Source organism: Pan paniscus, chromosome 12, assembly GCF_029289425.2.
Source record: "Pan paniscus chromosome 12, NHGRI_mPanPan1-v2.0_pri, whole genome shotgun sequence".
In the NCBI taxonomy this organism is placed as follows: Eukaryota; Metazoa; Chordata; class Mammalia; order Primates; family Hominidae; genus Pan; species Pan paniscus.
The window spans coordinates 39,435,937-39,456,597 of record NC_073261.2 but is presented as its reverse complement, the minus strand read 5'-3'; the positions used below and the strand labels follow the sequence as shown (position 1 = coordinate 39,456,597).

The window sequence follows — 20,661 nt, the reverse complement described above, 5'->3', positions numbered from 1 at the left end:
ATCTGGGTGGGCGGTGCACATATGTAGTCCCAGCTACTCGGGAGGCTAAGGTTGAAAGACTGCTTGAGCCCAAGAGGTGGAGGTTGCAGGGAGCCAGGATCACACCACTGCACTCCAGCCTGAGTGACAGAGTAAGACCCTGTCTCAAAAAAAAAAAAAAAAAAAAAACTTAATAATGGAATCCAACCATGATCCTGTCTATTTAAAGTAGTAAAGTAAAAAGTATTTCATTGTGTGACTTCCCCCAACCCTTGGTGTATATCCTTTCAGGCTTTTTTCCTTCTCCTTCTATTAATGAACAGACAATATTTAAATTAGCATTATTAGCAGTGACTAGTATTCATATTCTACTTGCAATAATTTTTTTTTAAGAAATGATCAGGATGTAGTTAGATTTTTTTTTTATAGTTTATTCAGAATATTTCTCTGTTCGTATCCAGCCCCTTGACTGTTGTCCTAAATTTAAACTCTCCCTGTCATTTCCAAATATTTCCAAGTAGGCAATGTAGTACTTTTGTTTGTTTGTTTGTTTGGTTTGTTTGGTTGTTTGAGACAGAATCTCACTCTGTCACCCAGGCTGGAGTACAGTGGCACGATTTCGGCTCACTGCAACCTCTGCCTCCCGCGTTCAAGTGATTCTCCAGCCTCAGCCTCCCCAGTAGCTGGGACTACAGGTGTGTGCCACTGCGTCTGGCTAGCTAATTTTTGTATTTTTAGTAGAGACCGGGTTTCACCATGTTGGCCAGGCTGGTCTGGAACCCCTGGCCTCTGGTGATCCACCCACCTCGGCCTCCCAAAGTGCTGGGATTACAGAGTGTGAGCCACCACACCCAGCCAGCAATATAGTACTTTTTAGAAAGATTTCTAGATTAGAGTCCCAGTATGCATTGCGGCCCCAACCCATGCCTGCTTTGGAAAACGTATTTTCTCTGTGCTAGTATAGTCATGGCACATCAGCCTATATATCCTCATGTTCAGTAAGTGCGCGTTAACTGCTTTTGAAATTATTATTACAATAAATCTGTTACTCAGGTGCTCTCATCAGATGTTCCTTCAGGAACAGAAACTGAGGAGAAAGATGATGGCATGAATGACACGAATCAAGAGGTCATGTCATTAATATGGAGTGAAGATTTAAGGGTGCAGGATGTGCGAAGGCTTCTTCAGAGTGCGCATCCTGTCCGTGTCAACGTAGTGCAGTACCCAGAGCTCAGTGACCACGAGTTCATTGAGGAAAAGGAAAACAGGTGAAAGAAAACACGTGCACTATCTCTTGTCACGTTTCATTGTTACATTTGTGTCTTGTTTATATTTGTTTTTCCTTCAAGTTTTTAGCATTTAAAACCCTAAAGAGATTTCAAAGATACTTTCAAGTGAAAATATGCCCTGTGTTTTAAGTTTTCATCCAACTTCAACAAACCACGTGTGTTAGCAAAATGTCTTTGGCTTTTGAGGACGTAATTGTTGTATTTCATACCGTCCTCCTCTTGAAATACATATAACAGTTTACTCTTTAGAAAAGGTGAATGCAAAACTATTTTGCCTGATAGTTACCTTAAGAATTTACAAACAAAGAAAACACTGCACTTGTTTTTCTGTGTCTTGATCAGGAATAGATTTTGAGGTTAGTGGGGTTTTTAGTGTAGTTTAAACTTATATCAGTATTTTTTTTTTGGATGTGATAGATAATACTCCAAATAAAAATAGATAAGCCTTTCTTCTGCCACTCCCCTGCACAGGATACATCCCTTGATACATTGTAAGACTCACATGCCTGTGACATTCCAGAGCTATTCTCTTGGGACACTTCTATTTTAAAATTCTCTCCTGTTCTTTTATCTGCTTGTCTCTATCATCTATCATTCATCTGCCACTGTTTTCTAGTTCTCTTTACTTTTTTTATGGTACTGTTTTGAGGGGAACCATCACCCACACTTAGCCACAGGCTGCTGAAGATCTGAATTAGTTGTGATTTCCCTATTAACTGTTTCCTCTCCACATGTACCCAGTTATTAGTCACCTGTGAATAAAAAGATGGAGTGACAGAAGTTGAGTTTAGAGCATAGGATTTATGAGCATGGCCTCTAGAGCCAGGCATGGCCATGCTGTGCTGGGTGACTGGTTAAATTACTTTACCTCTTGTTGCCTCAGTTGCCTCATCTGTAAAAATAGGCATACTTCATGGGACGGTGCTGTGTATCAAGTGAATTATTTTTACATAGCACTTAGAATACTGCCAGGTACATAGTAAAGTTCAGTGCAGTCAGCCATTATTAGTAGTAGAGTTCATTGATTCTAAGATGCAAGTTTTTTCACTTTTTAATATCTCTGAAATCAGATGTGTATTTCAGTGAACAGGTGTCATAGTTTAACTGGCAGTGCTTTTTCTTTCTTAGTTTCTCATGAAATAATGATACATCTTATCAGTGGCATCTTATATTCAGGGGATATAATATTGTTCTCATTATAATTTTGTTACTTGTGCAAAGTTGAAGTGAATTATGTGTAAGATTTCCTCTAAAAAAGTTCTATGGGTTGCAACAGCCTCTTGGCTTTGAATTTTGCTGATCCCAAATTAATGTGGCGGTCATGTTCCCAGAGAATCTTTAAGACAGCAAAATTTTTCTTTCCAGTTAGCTAGAAAAGCAGTTATGTGTGTCCAGTTAAGGAGGGAGTATGCTTATGAATAGCTTTGTCTGCAGAGAAAATGTTCGTCAGTTGTCAGCCTCTGAAGGGATATTTCTGTGTCTTCAGATATAACTTGTATAAGCGTTTCTTAGTTATAAATGCCTTACTTCCAAAATTTCTGTTAGTTTTTTTTAGGTGGCTATATGGAATGTTAAGCTATTTTAACATAGGAACAAGTTGAAGAGTGGTGTATTAATTTCACAGTAGAGCCGACAGAAACCATTTTAACCTTGAACATACCTGATACATAATGGTATTAGTCCTATAAACCTAGCCATCATGTAAGTGAAACCAATCTGTATTTCCCTTGGAGACACCATGAAATCCATTCACCTCTAACATAGGGACCTTGTTTCTTTTCTTGTGTACAGGCCACAGAAATGGTACTTCTGAGGCTGTATTGGCAAAAGGGATGGGAGAAGGATCCCACATGTACTGAGGACAGCTAGACTGAAATTAACACAGTGATAAAACCCCAAAAGTACTGTATTTTCCTTTGAGAAGGTTAGCATCCATCGGAGTGGAATTTTAAATTTCTTTTTTTTTTGAATGCCTAGAGAGAGTCGGCTTGGTTTATAGGCCAGGTGGTTTTCATTCAATGTAAATATGAAACAAAACAGAGGAAATATGTCTCTCCCTAAGAGTGTAATAGGAACAAGAATATTAAAATGAAAATAATCATGTTTGGGTAGTTCACTCACATCTCTGTATGAATTTACTTTGGGACAACTTCATCTTACACAGTACACCTTCTTTTGAAATACTTACAGATGATATTTCAATTGCGCTTTGCTTTAAACATTTTCACATGTTGGTTTTTACTTTAATTACAGATTGCTCCAATTGTGTCAGCGAACTGTGGTTCTTCCTGTAGGACGAGGAATGTTTACCTTGTTTTCGTACCATCCTGTTCCAACAGAGCCATTGCCTATTCCTAAATTGAATCTGACTGGTATGTTAAATTCTGGGCTCAATGAGAAAGGAAAGTGATTAAGTACATGCATTAAGTGTAGTTCTTTAAATTAGTTAAAACAAAAGAAATGCTCCCTCTATACCCAGTGATTTTAAATTTTCCTAATAGCTGCTGTAGTGGTTATCAAAGCTCAAATGCCATGTGAAACTAAACTTTGAGAGAAGCAGAATATAGTTCGTTACTCATTTTTGCTTTTTAATGAGGTGATTTCAAGGTATAAAAAGTCACTTGGAGAAGTTCAGAAAGATATAATTGATAATGATGAGACTATTGAATTTTAAATAATCTTGAGTATAATATGTAAAAATATTTAGTTTAAAATGTCTTATGTCATAGTTTAAACAGATGATCATTGTATAAATCAAGAAATGTACTAAGCAAAAAGAGAAAAAATTGTCACTTGCAGTACTCCCACTATTCTGCGTCACTCCTTTTAACATTTTAGTATATATGTTTACTAAGTTTATTTCCACATATTTATAATTTTATATTTGTTTAATTATCAGAAAATTTAAATCTATTTTAGATATTTTTTAAAATTTACAGTGAACATCCTTTTATATCTAGCAAATAAATGTATGTGTTTATAATTATGTGTATGTATTGTATACACGTGTTTTTAATTGATACATTCATTTTTATTTGCTTCAGAGTATTTCATTCAGTGGATATACCATAGTTTATAGAAGCAGCCTGGTATTGTTGGAAATCACAGTTTTTTGGTATTATAAACATTGTTGGGGCGTATTCATTCTATGTATTTAGGCTAAATGCTTAGAAGTAGAACTCTTAGGACAGCAAGATGAATGGTTTTAAGGAACATGTCAAATTGCCTTTCTGGTTGGCACAGGTTTTTATTTCTGCTATGTATAACTGTAGTTATAGTCTTGATTACAATGAGTTTTATAGTGTATGTCCCCCTAATGCTAATTTGAATGTGTTCTAAAGGTGACAATTACATAGTTGAAATTATCATTGAAACTCTATTATAGTATATATGGTTTTGTGAAACCTATACAAAATGTATGTGTAATGTATGTTGTAGTAGTGTATAGTATATGTAGTAGTATATAATGTATAATTTAATATATGATAAATAGTACATAATATATGCAAACATAATTGTACAGTATTTTAAATTGCATACTTTAAAAAATCCAGAGTTCCACTCAGATTTGTGAAAAGCTTGTGCTTTGAGCAGCATGCAGGAAATGAGATTGACTAAGTGAACAACACATTTCCATCTCCATATCATGCTTATTCTGAGCCCTAATCTCACTGAGGGACATAGTGAGCAGAGTTGCTTTTAATATTTAAATTGTCTCAGAGGTAAAGCACCTATGGCAAAATTTTAACAATTATTGATTCTTGATGGAAGGCATGGTATATAGATGTTCATGTTAGTAGTCTTTCCAACTGTTTATATGAAAGATTTCATATAATGAGTGCGGGTTAAAAAGAAAATCTAATGCAAAATTGGCAAATGTTAAAATGTATTCAATCTGGGTGATTTAGCACTCAAGCGATACTTGGGTGGGTTTAAAAAATATATACATGCATCTTTTTTTCTGAATACATTTAATTGAATTTGCATGATTTAAAATGTGTTTATGACATTAATCCAACATTTTATTCTTTTAGTCATTCTGATAGGCCAAAAAGAAAGGTTATCCTGTTAATTTAGGAAAAAATATTTTCTTAAATAGTTGCTTAACCCACACTGATGTGGCCTGTTGTACTTTTGTATGTTGTTATTCTCATTGAAGAAAATTTACCTTACCCTTTGCATTTTATTTTCTCTCGTGTATAAATATTACGTCTTTTGCATATGATGAATGAATGTTTCAGAAAGGTCACTCAGTTTTTTCATATTGATATGTCTGCCTTTTTTGAGAAAGTGCAAGTGTAACTTATGAACTTATTACTCATTGTGGTGCTAACACTAGCAGTTGAGTTAGCTTTTAGGTACAAAAAGCATATAGTAAAGACAAATAAGTCTTACTTTGTGCTTTGTGTGTGTATGTGTACATGCTACAAATAAGACACTCTGCATCTACTTAAAATTTATTTTACATAACATCTTAGAACTCTTTAAAAATGGTACTTTTAAAGCTGCAGTGAAATGGATAACTTTATGCAGTAATTAAAATATTTATGTTAATTATTTTATCCGTGACTTAAGACAGTATTCAAAATATATTTAAAAAGATTCAGTGTTTGCTGTATATAATGTAGATCAAAAAGAAAAGAATCAAGAAAAAATTCATAGAGAACATATAGCATTGTGAACATATAATTTACATTGTTCTTAAATAAATGGACCATAAAAGTAAATCTAGTGAATGCCCTTTTGAAGTTCACTGGGTGACTCAAGTCTATAAAAGGATGCTTTTTACAAAACTATCTCTAAGCATTTTAAACAATGGCATATAATTAGATATCTATATCTGTATGTATATAGAGAGAGAGAGAAAAAAAAGAGAGAAGGGCGCATATATAGGTAAGAGCTGTAGCAGATTTATTAAGGTTCTTGTGTCTTTTTTTTTTTTTTTTTTTTTGAGATGCTGTCTCTGTCTGCTGCCCAGGTGGGAGTGCAGTGGCATGATCTTGGCTCACTGCAACCTCTGCCTCCCAGGTTCAAATGATTCTCATGCCTCAGCCTCCTGAGTAGCTGGGACAGGCACGCACCACCAGGCCTGGCTTTTGTCTTTTCTTAAGATGTCATTTTTCCTTAATGTCCAGGGGAAAATATAGGATAGAACATTTGAAATTAACATCAATGTCATCAGATGTTGGGATTTATAACTTGTATAGTTTAACAGTGATGTTAGTCTTCATTTTGGTTTCTAAGCTCTCTACTGTTTGAAAGAAAGATTTCAAAGCAGTGATTATCCCACTCATCTCTGTATAATGTTAAATTGGTATCAGTTATCTCATTATATAGCCTCATACATTTTAACAAAAAGGACAATGAACTGTTTAGACAGTGATGGTTTTTCCAGTTCCATTAAGTTTGACTCACATGTACAAAAGTTTTAAGTGGTCATAGAGACCTAACATTCCAGGCATTATGGGGTTAATGGTTTTGAATGTAGAAAATGTAAGTAATCTTAGTCTCAAAGATCTAAATTTAACAATCTTGGTTTTGTGAATTTTTATTTTCTCAATGTTCTTCGTTTGGCTGGATAGGGCGTGCCCCTCCTCGGAACACAACAGTAGACCTTAATAGTGGAAACATCGATGTGCCTCCCAACATGACAAGCTGGGCCAGCTTTCATAATGGTGTGGCTGCTGGCCTGAAGATAGCTCCCGCCTCCCAGATCGACTCAGCTTGGATTGTTTACAATAAGCCCAAGCATGCTGAGTTAGCCAATGAGTATGCTGGCTTTCTCATGGCTCTGGGTTTGAATGGGTACCTTACCAAGCTGGCGACTCTCAATATCCATGACTACTTGACCAAGGTGAGACCTGTGCTCCCAGTGCCTGGCTTTGTGCCTTGCCTGGCTATTGTAGTAGCTCCTAATTGCTCTATTTGCTCTTCTTTCTTCATTCTTGTACTTCTAAGTCCATTTGTCTCATAGTACATGGAATAATCTTTCTAAAGCATAAATCAGAGTATGTCACTTCTCTGGTCAAAGCCATTTAATTAATGATCTCCCATTGCTTTTTTTTTTTTTTTTTTTTGAGTAAGGCAGGGTAGAATTTTATGAGTGACAGGAAAGCTCTCAACAGCGAGAGGGGACGCGAAGGTGGGTTGCCAGCCACGAGGCTGAGTCTAGAGGTTTTTATGGGCTTGAAATGGGGGAAGTGCATGCTGATTGGTCTGTGGGTATGCTTGAAAAAGCACCATTTAGAAGTAGGCAACTGGGGAAGGGCAGGTATATGTAAAGTGGGTGAAGGATAAGGACCAATCAGGAGAGAGCATGCCAAACAGGAATGAGAGCTCTCTAGTCCATGGATTTATCCAGAACTTGTAGCTTGGTTTTCAGGCTTTCGACTGTCCTTGGCTTGAAGGTTGAGTTTCATCTGAGAATTTACCTGCCTCCTATCGCTATCAATCCCCACTCTGAAGAGGTATATCTAACTGCTGTTAGGATAGGGGTGATGACTGTTCTGCTTCATGCTGACAGAGGGTGTTGTTTTGGGAAACAGCAGTCAGGTCTCTCTTAGAGGCCTATCTAAGGGTCCCCTGGTAAAAGAGAGCCATCAACCGAGGTTCCATTTGCATGACCACTTGGAGTTTGATGGCCTCTAGGTGAGAAAAAACAAATTTTACAAGGAGGTTAAGTACACATGGACCAAATATGAGTATTACAATGAGAACACAAAGAGGAACTAAAAGGGGGAAAATCCATGCCCATATATTAGGGACACCTAGAAAGGACAGGAAGAAAGCCTCTGAAAATCGACTGTTCTATTCCAGGATTTTGCAAAATAGGGTTGTCATGGGCATGTCCCCCTAGATTATTAGATATGTTATAATTAGGCATTGCAATGCTTTTAATTAGATTTCTGATCCATAGGCTGCAGAATCCAGTAATGCCTGATAATCCCCTTAGTTAGCTGAGGGTCTTGGGGAGAAGGAAGGAGAAAATGGGTCCAATTCTCTCCTCGCCCAGTGCCCTGGTCCCTTCTGACAAGACCAGGCATAGGTACTTCACTGAAGTCTAACGGAGTTGAGTCTTGGACTTTGAAACTTTATGTCCTCTGTCAGTTAGAAAATTAAGAAGAGCCTTACTGCCTTTCTGAGAAATTTCCTCAGTTGGGGCACAGAGTAGAATGTCATCTACATATTAAGACTAACTTGAGTTTGAAAGAACTCAGAGAGATCTTTTGACAATGCCTGTCCAAACAGGTGGGGGCTGTCTTGGAATCCCTGTGGTAACACCATCCAGATTAGCTGGGTAGTCTGGTTGGAGGGATCCCTGAATGCAAACAAGTTTTGGGAGTTGGGGTATAATGGTATGCAGAAAAAAAGCATCTTTTAATTCCAAGAATGCAAACCATTTAGTTCCTTCAGGTATCTAAGTTAACAAAGTATAGGGATTGGGAACCATTGGGTAAATTGGTTAATTACACCAATTACTCATTAAGGAGGTGGAGATCCTGGACCAGTCTCCAATCCCTGTTGGGTTTCTTTCTGTACTCCCAATATTAGGGTATTACAAGGACTGTTGCGGGGTTTAACAAGGCCCTGCATCCTTAGGTTATTAATGATGGCTTCTAGCTGTTTCCTAGCTTCTGGTTTTAGGGGATATTGTCTTTAATTAGGGAAGGAGATGAGATCCCTGAGATGGATTTGGACTGGTGAGACTGTTGTAGCTCAGCCAGTATTTTCCTGAATTGCCCAAACCTCTGGATTAATATCAGTCTCCACCAGAGGGAGGCAAAAAGTCTGTCCTGGAGCCATAAGGATGGTGGTTCCCATGTGAGCTAAAATATCCCTACCTCAGAGGAGTCGGCCTTTCAGGTATGATTAAAAAGGAGGTAAACAAAAGGTCTCCCTAGGTACAGCTAAGGGATTGAGAAAAATATCGAGTCAGAGGCTTTCCTGAGACGCCCCTCACAGTTGTGCTAAGGGAGGAGGGGAGGCCCGGAATGGAGAGGAGAACAGAAATGGCTGCTCTGGTGTGGAGTAGGAAGTCCGTCCTCTGAGTCCTTTGACCTCCAGACTCACCCGGGACTCCCGGATGGTAATGCAGCCTGGGCTGTCAGAGCTGGGGAGGAGAGCCCTGGGACCCATCAGTCCTGCTGGACCATTTGAGAAGCCGGCTCTGAACCTCGGGACGTATGTTTCTGGAGGCAGTTCATCTTCCAGTGGTCTCCCTTACAGATTGGACAGGGCCGTGGGGGCTGCTTCTGATTTTGGGGGCAGACTCTCTTTTAGTGCCCCCACACTGATAACAGCCGGTCATAGAATGAGAAGCTCCCTGGGATCGAGAGGTTTATATGCCTGTATGGCAGCTATTAGTGCCCTGCCTTTTTCTCGTTCCTTTTCTCCCTTTTTCTTGGGCTTCCTCATGGTCCCGATTATAAAAGACCAAGGTGGTGACTTTCAGGATTTTCTTTAGAGTACTGTCTGGTGCAATAGCTAACTTTTTGCAGCATTCTTCTAATATCTGGGGCTGCTTGGGTTATAAACTTGTCTTTCAAAATTAACTGTCCTTTTATAGAGTCAGGAGAGAGATGTGTGTTTAATTAAAGCCTCTCTCAGTTTTTCCAGGAAAACAGAAGGGTTCTCTTCAGACCCTTGGTTTATGGTTAATAACTTAATGTAATTGAGAGATTTGGCTCTAGTTCTCAGACCTTCCACTGTGCATCCCTGAAAATGTTTTCTCGGCCACTTTCCTAGAGCAGTGTCTGAGTCCCATTGAGGATTATTGGTGGATGCTGCCTGCTTGGCTGTCAGAAAGGGCTCCCTAATTTCTTCCGCCTTTTGGTAGGTGCCATAATAAGATAAACATTTCATCTCCAAATGTCTCAGTGACCTGTAAAGCCGCCTGCTTCTCTGAAGCTCCAAGAGTCTGGTTGAGAAGTAACATGATACCCTTCCATGAAAGCTCAGACACTTGAGTAAGGTTCTGAAAGGCTTCAATATACCTATCAAGGTCGACACAATTGTCCTAGATTTCTTTTTATCTGCCTCAAGTCTTGTAAAGAAAAGGGGACTTGTACTTTGATAGGACCATCTTCACTATGCATTTCCTGTAAAGGAAGAAGTGATGCTGGAGCGCATCCAGGTTGAACTCTTCTAACAGGATGAGGTTCAAAAGGGGGCCTGGATAAGCGGGACGAGATGATCCAAGAGGAGCTGGGACCTGGGCTGGTGCAGGGGCCTCTGTCTCCTTTTCTAAGGAGGCAGACTGTTTTTTCCCTTCTGCCTGGATTAAGTCTGGCTGGATATCACTGCTATAAGTGCAAGGTCTATTATACATTGCTGACAGAGCTTGGGGTTATTCTGCAGGGCAAAAAAGGCCTATACATATGGAATTTTGGACCATTTTCCTTCTCTGTGGTTGAAGAGATCTAGCTATAGGATAGTATTATAGTTGTTATTTTCCCGAGCTGACTAGGTCTCCCCATCTTCCAACTTCTAGCTGGGCCAAGCCTTGGTACTGATAAATACCAGGTATTTTTTCTTCAGAGTCTGAGGATCAAAGGAGTCCCAATGTCTCAAAATGCACTTGAGAGGAGTGCAGGCTACGCATTTAGAAAGAGAGAGGGGAGAAAAAGGCATCCTTAGTCTTTCCTTCTGCTGTGCTAGAGTCCAAGGCGTCTCTCAGGCTTGCCTTGGTCGTGGATGTGCACACAACCGCCATTCATGACCGGGGGGGATCAAGCCAGCAGGAGTAGTTGCGTTCACTTGCACTCAGCCTTGACCCTCCTTGTCAACTGCCTTTGATTTCTCTGAATTCTATATGAGCTCAAGACTAAGATGAATCCTGCATATTATTTGTCTATAATTCTCATCTGGCTGGCAGTTTATTTAGCTTCATCAAGCATAACCCAGCATCCTGCCCTGAAAAGAAGCAATTTCTCAAAGAGACACATAACTAAGTAACATTTCTCAGAAGAGCAGTAGGAAAAACATGATAGGAAAGATTGGAAGTCTTTGTCCGACACCTGAACAGGCTGTTGGGGACTGGGGGCCGGTGTAGGGTCCTTCGGATGTACCCTTGGCCAGATACCTTTAGTTGCCCCAGGACCTTATTCTGATCCCACAGGATGGCTGAACTTCTGTGAAGGGAAACTGGTTTAGAACAAGGCCAACATTCCCAACACCAGAGGGCAAAGGGGGATCGACCATTGCTCTTAATATACATTCTAGGAGCTGGTGTGATCCTGTTCACTTCCCCAGCCCTAGTTGGTACCACTGTTCTTCTTCGTTTTTGTTTTTTTTTTTGTTTTTTTTTTTTTGATATGGAGTCTCACCCTGTCACCTAGGCTGGAGTGCAGTGGTGTGATCTCGTCTCACTGCAACCTCTACCTCCCAGGTTCAAGCAATTCTTCTGCCTCAGCCTTCTGAGTAGCTGGGATTACAGGTGCGCACTACCACACCTGGGTAATTTTTGTATTTTTGATGGAAACGGGGTTTCACCATGTTGGCCAGGCTGGTCTTGAACTCCTGACCTCAGGTGATCTGCCCGCTTTAGCCTCCCAAAGTGCTGGGATTATAGGCGTGAGCCTCTGCACCCAGCCCCACTCTTCTTGCTCCCCCACACTCTAACCATACAGATTGGATGTTTTAGCTCCCTGGCAAACTAAACTCTTTCACTTCACAGCGTTATTTTTTTTAAGGAATCTTTATTTATATAAATATATAAAATTCACATACCATACAATTCACTGTTTAAAGTACGTGGTACAGTGGTTTTTAGTATATTCACAGAGTTGTGCATCTATCACCACTGTTAATTTTAGAACATCTTTTTCACCCCATAAAGGAACCTTGTACCCACTAGTGGTGACTCCCCATTCCTCTACCTCACCCCCCCACCTTCACTTCACTTCCTGCCAACCACTAATCTACTTTCCGTGTCTATGGGTTTGCCTTTTCTGGACCTTTCATATGAACGGAGTCATACAAAATATGGTATTTTAGGATGGGCTTCTTTCACTTAGCCTGATAATTTTAGGGTTCATCCATGTTGTGCCATCTATCAGCAATACATTCCTTTTTATTGTTGAATAAATGTTTTATTTTATGAATGTACATTTTATTCATAAGTTGATGAATATTTGGGTTATTTGTACTTTTTAGCTATTATGGATAATACTGCTATGAACATTTGTATACATGTTTTTGTGCGGATGTATGTTTTCATTACTCAAGAGTAATGAAGTAATGGTAAGTAGTGGTACATACTTAGGAGTGGAATTGCTGGGTTATATGGTAACTCTGTTTAACTTTTTGAGGAACTGTAAACTGTTTTCCATAATGACTGCACCATTATATAACCCCATCAGTGATACATGAGAGTTCCAATCTCTCCATGTTTTTGCCAACACTTGTTATATTGTGTTGAGTCCAGCCTCATTCTTTTGAATGTGTCCTTCCACTTGTCCCAGCACTGTTTTTTGAAGACTGCCCTTTACCTATTGAATTGTCTTGGCACCCTTGTGGTCAGTTGATGTTAATGTGAGGGTTTATTTCTGAATCGCCTCAGAGCCATTTATTTACATGCTGTTTTATCACCTGAAACAGTCTTCCTCACCTTCTAAACTTGAGTGTCCCCTTTCCTGCCACTGTTCCTGGCTAATTTGTTTTCATCCTTCAGGTCCTAATATAAATTTCTTTGTATAATCTTTAGAGATTTCATCCCTAATAATCCTCTAGTCCCTCCCAATCTAAATTAAGCTATTTAAAAATACTCTTTCATAATACTTTGTACTTTCTTATTGTACTACTTTTTAATAATATGTTTGTTTATGTTTTTTAATTTAACACTTTTTTTCCTATTAAGACATTAGGTCCATGAGAGCAAGGACCATGTTTGTTTAGTTTACTGCTATATTCTCAGTGCCTCTCACCTTGCCTGTCAACATAAAAGTACTTCTTGAAAGTGGCAGGCAGTATTTTATTTTAAACTATGTATTTGTTTTGTTTCTATCTTAGAGCCATGAAATGACAAGCACTGGACTGCTACTTGGTGTTTCTGCTGCAAAACTAGGCACCATGGATATGTCTATTACTCGGCTTCCTAGCATTCACATTCCTGCTCTCTTACCCCCAACGTCCACAGAGCTGGATGTTCCTCACAATGTCCAAGTGGCTGCAGTGGTTGGCATTGGCCTTGTATATCAAGGGACAGCTCACAGACATACTGCAGAAGTCCTGTTGGCTGAGATAGGTATGGGATTAATAGTGCTGAATCTTCATAGGCATGTACTCTCCACTCCACATGAACCCAAGTAAAAATGATAGTAAAATTATAAAAATTAAGGAAAGACAATGGTAGCTTTTGTGAGCAAAGAATGATCTAGTACTAATTTAAAAAAAGCAACAAAACTCTAAGTAATGTTATCCAAGGCTAATGTAACTGCAGGTTATTAACCTCCATATTTATTTGCTAGCTCATTACTGAATTCCAGTGGTCACATTTAATGAGGTACCTGTGGTTTTAATCACCTATGAGTATGCTGTTTATCCTGCTTTGCCAGCAGTGTCTAGCAGTGGCCTGCACTTAAAACTCAGAGTAGATTGTTTTGGTCCCTGAGAGACACTAAACTAAACACATCACAGTGTTTACTGTGTTGGATAACAGCACTTCCAATAGAAGTCAAGTAATGGACTCCTGCTTTCGTCCTTTACATGCTGGTGGGTATGTTGGTGATGAACCTGGAAATGGTAAGGTCCACACACTCACTTTACTGAACATTGTCTCTGTTTTTTATTGGGTCCAAACTTTTTGGAAATCTGTATTTATGTGTTGTCATCTTTTTCTGCCAAATGGAAATGCTATTGGCATTATTAATATGCTCAACAATTTATTACATACTTATATGTCCTATTCAAGATCTTTTCTATATGCATTTGTGAATATATTTTTAAAGATGTATTATTCTTTAGTATAATTGTATCAGATAGCTATTGCCACAGTGATGCTACATACATACAGGCATAGCATTGGCCCAGGCAGCTCTGCTTTAGGCTGTAGATGTGTAGCCGGCTGTTCTGCTGCTGTTCTGCCTCACCTGCCTCATTCTGGGACCCAGGCTGGAGGGTGTGTTTCTCTTGTGGTGTTGATAGAAACCTAAGAGAGAACCAGTGAAGATTGGGACCCATAATTTAGTCTACTATAATGATAAATGAAATTGTTCCCAAAGTTGAAATGTTTTGGCTATCACAATGCATGGTAGCATAAGTCAGAGATCTGAAAAACGCTTATTCTGAAAATATTCAACACTGGTTGTTAAAGCATGTTCATCTGCAAAGTAGTCTACCCTTCTTTGGCTATATCATGTTGATGTCTAATGATGTCATTGCACAGTCTCACAGCTGCGGCATACCTCTTTCACACTGTATATAGAAGAATTCATCTTTAATTCATATGTATATGCCTTTTTATATAATTACTGTCAGAATGTACATTAAAAACTTTTTTTTTTTTTTTTTGAGACAGAGTCTCTCTCTGTTGCCCAGGCTGGAGTGCAGTGGTGCAATCTCGGCTCACTGCAAGCTCCGCCTCCTGGGTTCACGCCATTCTCCTGCCTCAACCTCCCGAGTAGCTGGAACTACAGGTGCCCGCCACTACGCCTGGCTAATTTTTTTGTATTTTTAGTAGAGACAGGGTTTCATCGTGTTAGCCAGGATGGTCTGGATCTCCTGACCTCGTGATCCGCCTGTCTCAGCCTCCCAAAGTGCTGGGATTACAGGCGTGAGCCACCGTGCCCAGCCTAAAAATTGTTTTTATAGATCATTGTTATAAATGGATTTTAAAACACATTTTGTATAATATTCATTGAGTCGATGGTCTGTAAAATGCCTTTTTTTAACTTTTAGAACTTTTTAGATTGTTTCTAATAATCCTTTGTTGTTATGTATAAACATTACACTGATTACCTTTGTGTGATTTTTTCTTTAATTTTTATTATTTATTTATTTATTTAGAGACAGAGTCTCGCTCTGTCACCCAGGCTGGAGTGGAGTGGCGCGATCTCGGTTCACTGCAGCCTCTGCCTCCCAGGTTCAAGCAATTCTCCTGCCTCAGCCTACCAAGTAGCTGGGATTACGGGTGTCTGTCAGCATGCCTGGCTAATTTTTGTAGTTTTAGTAGAGATGGGATTTCTCCTTGTCGGACAGGCTGGTCTCGAACTAGTTGACCTCAAGTGATCCGCCTGCCTTGGCCTCCCAAAGTGCTGGGATAACAGGCAAGGGCCACCACGCCCAGCCTTTTTTCTTTTTTTTTAAATTGCATTTTTTTCCTATAGGGATACAATTTCAGGAATGTGAACATTTTTTCAGAGGGAAGGGTTTTAATACATAGTATATTTTATCGTTTTCAACAAGGTAGTGTTAGAGTTATAGGATGCTTTTTAAAAGTGTGAATTTTGTATCCAGTCAGACTTCTAGGATCAGTACACAGAAATTCTACCATAGTAGGGCTCATTATTATGTACACTCGAAATAAATGTCTAAACATAATATTTAACAGCTTAACAACATAAGTAAGTGACCTCCTTATTCATTATCATCATTCGAACATGTTTCACCACATGTGATGTGTGGATTTGAAAGTAATGAAAACAAAATGTAAGATATTTTGTTGTTGTTGTTGCTGAGATGGTGTCTCACTCTGTCGCCCAGGCTGGAGTGCAGTGACCTGATTTTGGCTCACTGCAACCTCCGCCTCCCAGGTTCAAGCGATTCTCCTGCCTCAGCCTCCCGAGTAGCTGGGATTACAGGCACCTGCCACCCTGGCTAATTTTTGTATTTTTAGTAGAGACAGGGTTTCACCGTGTTGGCCATCTGGTCTCCAACTCCTGACCTCAAGTGATCCACCTGCCTCAGCCTCCCGAAGTGCTGGGATTACAGGCATGAGCCAGCACACCCGGCCGAGATGTTTTAAAAAAAAAATAAAACTTTTTTTTTGAATACTCTTACCTTTTTCCCTTTAAAATTTTTTTCTACTACTTGGTAATTGTTTTGGTAAGACTCAAAGTTTCACAGTATTTGAATATCATTGCTTATAAAGACTTAAATTGGCAATTTAAAAAGAACTATTTTGGGCCCTTTTTTTTTGGTAGGTAAACCTACAGTTGTGGACACCATTTACTATAGTGTCATAACTTTCTGAATAGAGTTATATTCCATTCGTATCTCCAGTGCAACTTGCTAGAAAGTTAACTCTAAGATTTTTATGAGATGAGATTTTGAGAAGCTAGTTTGAACTGTGTTGCTTTTCTTTTTACAGGACGGCCTCCTGGTCCTGAAATGGAATACTGCACTGACAGAAAGTCATACTCCTTAGCTGCTGGCTTGGCCCTGGGCATGGTCTGCTTGGGGGTAAGCATAGCCTATGCCTTCCCATGCTTCAGTTAGGACATCTACATGTTGAGACAAATAACGTTGACACCTAAACCTGAATATTGTCCCTTACTATGACTTAATCTTCTGCCCAGCTCTCTTGTCTTTTTGGATATTTTTCAAGGTACCATATTTGCAAATTGAGAGAAACTGTGGTCAAGAGTGAGACTTTAAGATTTCTTTTCCTCCAACTTACAGTGTTCATGAACAAACTAAAGGGAATAAAGTTTTTTTTTTTTAAAGTGTTCAAGACATAGAATGAATAAGTGACAGCCCACTATGACTGAAAACAGAGAATAGTGAAAACGTATATGATCGGGAGCCTTAAGAGTCTATAGTAGCTGCTTGAAACAAACCCTAACCCCCTTTTGCCATAGTGATGTTCACTGTGTATCCCAGAATGTTGTCCCAGTAGCATCTTCCTTGTGACAAAATGCAGTATCAGATTGACCCATCTTTAACTCCATCCAAGAGATGTGTACAGAATTACCAGAAATGTTTCATTAAATGATTGTTTCACTTGAAATGTGGTTCCCCTTGAAAAACCACCAATACATTGTTATGGTCAAACTAAATGATATAAAGAAAGTTATAAGGCCAAGGTGATCGGATCACCTGAGATCAGGGGTTCGAGACCAACCTGACCAACATGGAGAAACCCCATCTCTACTAAAAATACAAAATTAGCCAGGTGTGGTGGCGCATGCCTGTAATCCCAGCTACTCGGGAGGCTGAGGCAGGACAATCGCTTGAACCCAGGAGGCGGAGGTTGTGGTGAATCAAGATCACACCATTGCACTCCAGCCTGGGCAACAAGAGTGAGACTCCATCTTAAAAAAAAAGTTATGGTGGAAGGAATTTTTTCTCATGTGTGTTCTGAAAATCCACCTTGTGGTTGACCATCTGTTAGGGCCTTGAATTCACATTGGCACGTGAGCTAAAGAGGCTGGTGGTATAATGGAAAATAATCAGCTGGGTGTGGTGGCTCATGCCTGTAATCCCAGCACTTTGGGAGGCCGAGATGGGCGGATCACGAGGTCAGGAGATCCAGACCATCCTGGCTAACACGGTGAAACCCCGTCTCTACTAAAAATACAAAAAAATTAGCCGGGCATGGTGGTGGGCGCTTGTAGTCCCAGCTACTCAGGAGGCTGAGGCAGGAGAATGGTGTGAACCCAGGAGGCGGAGCTTGCAGAGAGTCGAGATCGTGCCACTGCACTCCAGCCTGGGCAAGAAGGCGAGACTCCGTCTCAAAAAAAAAAAAAGAAAAGAATCACACAGGGAATTGCAACTTGAATTCTGGTCCTAACTAGTGAGTCAAGTCATTTAACTACATTATTGTCTGTTGCTTAATCAGCTTCATGGGTTGTTGAGCCAGATGGCCGTGTTTTATATATAGCCCTGCAACTTACTATAATAGCTGTATAACCTTGGGCTTAATCCCTCTTTGCCACACTTTCCTTATTTATAAAATAGGGTTTTAATAGTAGCTATTTGATATGGCTGTTCATTCATGTTAAACACACAGAATAGTGCCTGACACAGAGCATGCATTTAATAAATTACTATTATTATCATAGTTATTGTTGGAAAAGTTCTTAAGTACAATGATGAAAGTATTCAGATATTTACAGTTCAGATTTCAATTATATAACTAATATTTTTCTTTATTGTTAAATGTAACTAACTCTAAAGCTCTTATGTATTTTAAGACAGTACTTAAAGTTGAACATTCATGTATTAAAACTTTTATGAGAATTATTAATATTTATTAACTCATGATTAATGTTTGCTTTAAATTGGAAATAAAAAAAACAAAACCCGAAATAACCTGCTTTGAAGTTAGTTCATTTTTATATTTGTTATGGGTATGTGTTATGGATCTTCCTCCATAAAATTTCTTTTCACTCGTCTGTTATTGTCTTTTCCAGCATGGCAGCAATTTGATAGGTATGTCTGATCTCAATGTGCCTGAGCAGCTCTATCAGTACATGGTTGGAGGACATAGGCGCTTTCAAACAGGAATGCATAGGGAGAAACATAAATCACCAAGTTATCAAATCAAAGTAAGTACACAGCAAAGTAATAGATCAAAAGTATGGAAGCTGGGAAGTTAATTGGAAAATACTAGTGTTCATCCTGACATTGGTAAATATGTTAATTTTAAGCATAGTTATCAGAGGAATTTTATAAAAATTTAGAACTCCTTTACATGCATAAACTCTTCTTTCAATAGGAAGGAGATACCATAAATGTGGATGTGACTTGTCCAGGTGCTACTCTAGCTTTGGCTATGATCTACTTAAAAACCAATAACAGGTATTTCTACCCACTCACCCTTCCTCCCACGGTGATAGTGTGATATTCTCTCTGACCTTGGTTGTAAAATTCAGTTATCTCATGTGTTTCTTTCCCCTGTGCTGGATTAAGCTGATTTTCGTTCTTTCAAGTACTGTAAGTTTTTGAAAGAAAACTTGCAGTATTTGAAGTTATAAAGATTTTACCTAGAAATAATGTATTTGGCTATTTTAATTGTATTTGACAATATAGTTTTCAATTTCTGTTCATTTCTGTTTTGTAGTTGATGTCAGTAACACCCAAACAATGCCCATGTTTGTTTTCATTAATTTAGCATATTGCTGTGAGGACTGGTTAAGCCAGAAATACTTATCATTAGTGTGATCTTGGCTACCATGTAAAACAATGGTTTTTGCCTACTTCAAGAGCTTTTGTAATTACCAAACCGTCTACCTTCCTAACTTGCTATATTAATGCTGATGCTTGAAAGTGAGATCTTTGGCATTTATGCTTACACGTTGCATGAAGAGTAAGTTGAGTACAAGATGTTATGCCATGTATTAAGTCTATTAATTAAAAACAAATTCTAAGATTCAAGGAGCTTTTCAGTGTTCCACATTTCTCCCTTTAGAAAAAGTAAATGTGTGCAGAATTAACAAAGTGTTTAAAAATAGAAATTTATTACTTTACCATTTGGATGAATGTGTAGGGCAGTGCTTCCTTGGCACTGGGGATATTTCATTGAGCAAAACTAAAAATATCTTCCCTCATGGAGTTTATGTTATAGTAAGACATACATGTACATCTATAATAACTATTACGTTAGAAGGTATAAAGTATTGTGAAAAATATATAGAGCAGTAGTGGAGTGGGAAGAAATGTTTTGAAATAGAGCTTGAGATTCTTGATTGTCTTGCCCTCTACTTGAACAGTGTCTTCTAGGAAGCCCAGACACATGGAGAAGTTCTGAGTGTTTTGGCCGATAGTCCCAGATGAGGTTCCAGCAACAGCTGGGATCACCCATGAGATGTGAGTGAGGAAGGCTTTGAGATGGTTTCAGCCCTAGCCACCACTGACCTCATAAGAGACCACAAGAAAGAGAATCACCTGGCCAAGCCCAGCAGACCTTCAGAATTCAGAAATAAAATAATTCGTCTTATTTTAAGCCACTGTGTTTTGGTTTGATTCATCCCATAGCAAAAGACAACTTCAACAGGCCCTTTCTGAGGCTCTGGAGGGGCCCTGGCAATGTATCCATTTGGTCATTTGCTTTTGACAAAAGCAGACATTTTAGCTGTAATTGGCTAAAATTCTGATCTCTTTCTGCCCTCATGTTGGGTGGTGGTGGAGTGGATGTGGGCATTTTGAGGATCCAGCAAAAGAAGAATTGAGTTGAGTCATTGAGTTTGGGTTCCATGGGATTTATTTATGTGGTATGGAGTCATTTCTGTGTATGTTATTGCTAGCTGTCCCTGTGTAAAACAGATTCAGAATAGTCCTCACCTCCCTTGTGCTGACTTACCTGGTGGTGTAATGTAAATATGCAAGACCATAGATTACATCACGATTGTGTCACATGACATGTGCATTTGCAGGAACATGGATGGAGCTGGAGGCCATTATTCTTAGCAAACTAACACAGGAACAGAAAACCAAATATCGCATGTTCTCACTT

General features: G+C 39.0%; 1 protein-coding gene across 1 annotated transcript in view; it reads left to right on the top strand.

The window, feature by feature from the left end:
* LOC103785893 (anaphase-promoting complex subunit 1-like) overlaps positions 1 to 20,102 on the top strand; it is a 79,760-nt gene extending 59,658 nt beyond the window's left edge. Inside the window, 8 exon segments of the mRNA XM_063594811.1 lie at positions 1,033 to 1,247; positions 3,522 to 3,640; positions 6,851 to 7,122; positions 13,278 to 13,512; positions 16,576 to 16,667; positions 18,620 to 18,754; positions 18,925 to 19,007; positions 19,919 to 20,102. Of these exon segments, the coding sequence (XP_063450881.1) occupies positions 1,033 to 1,247; positions 3,522 to 3,640; positions 6,851 to 7,122; positions 13,278 to 13,512; positions 16,576 to 16,667; positions 18,620 to 18,754; positions 18,925 to 19,007; positions 19,919 to 19,928 (1,161 nt within the window). The 3' untranslated portion in view covers positions 19,929 to 20,102.
* The last annotated feature ends 559 nt before the right edge of the window (positions 20,103 to 20,661 follow it).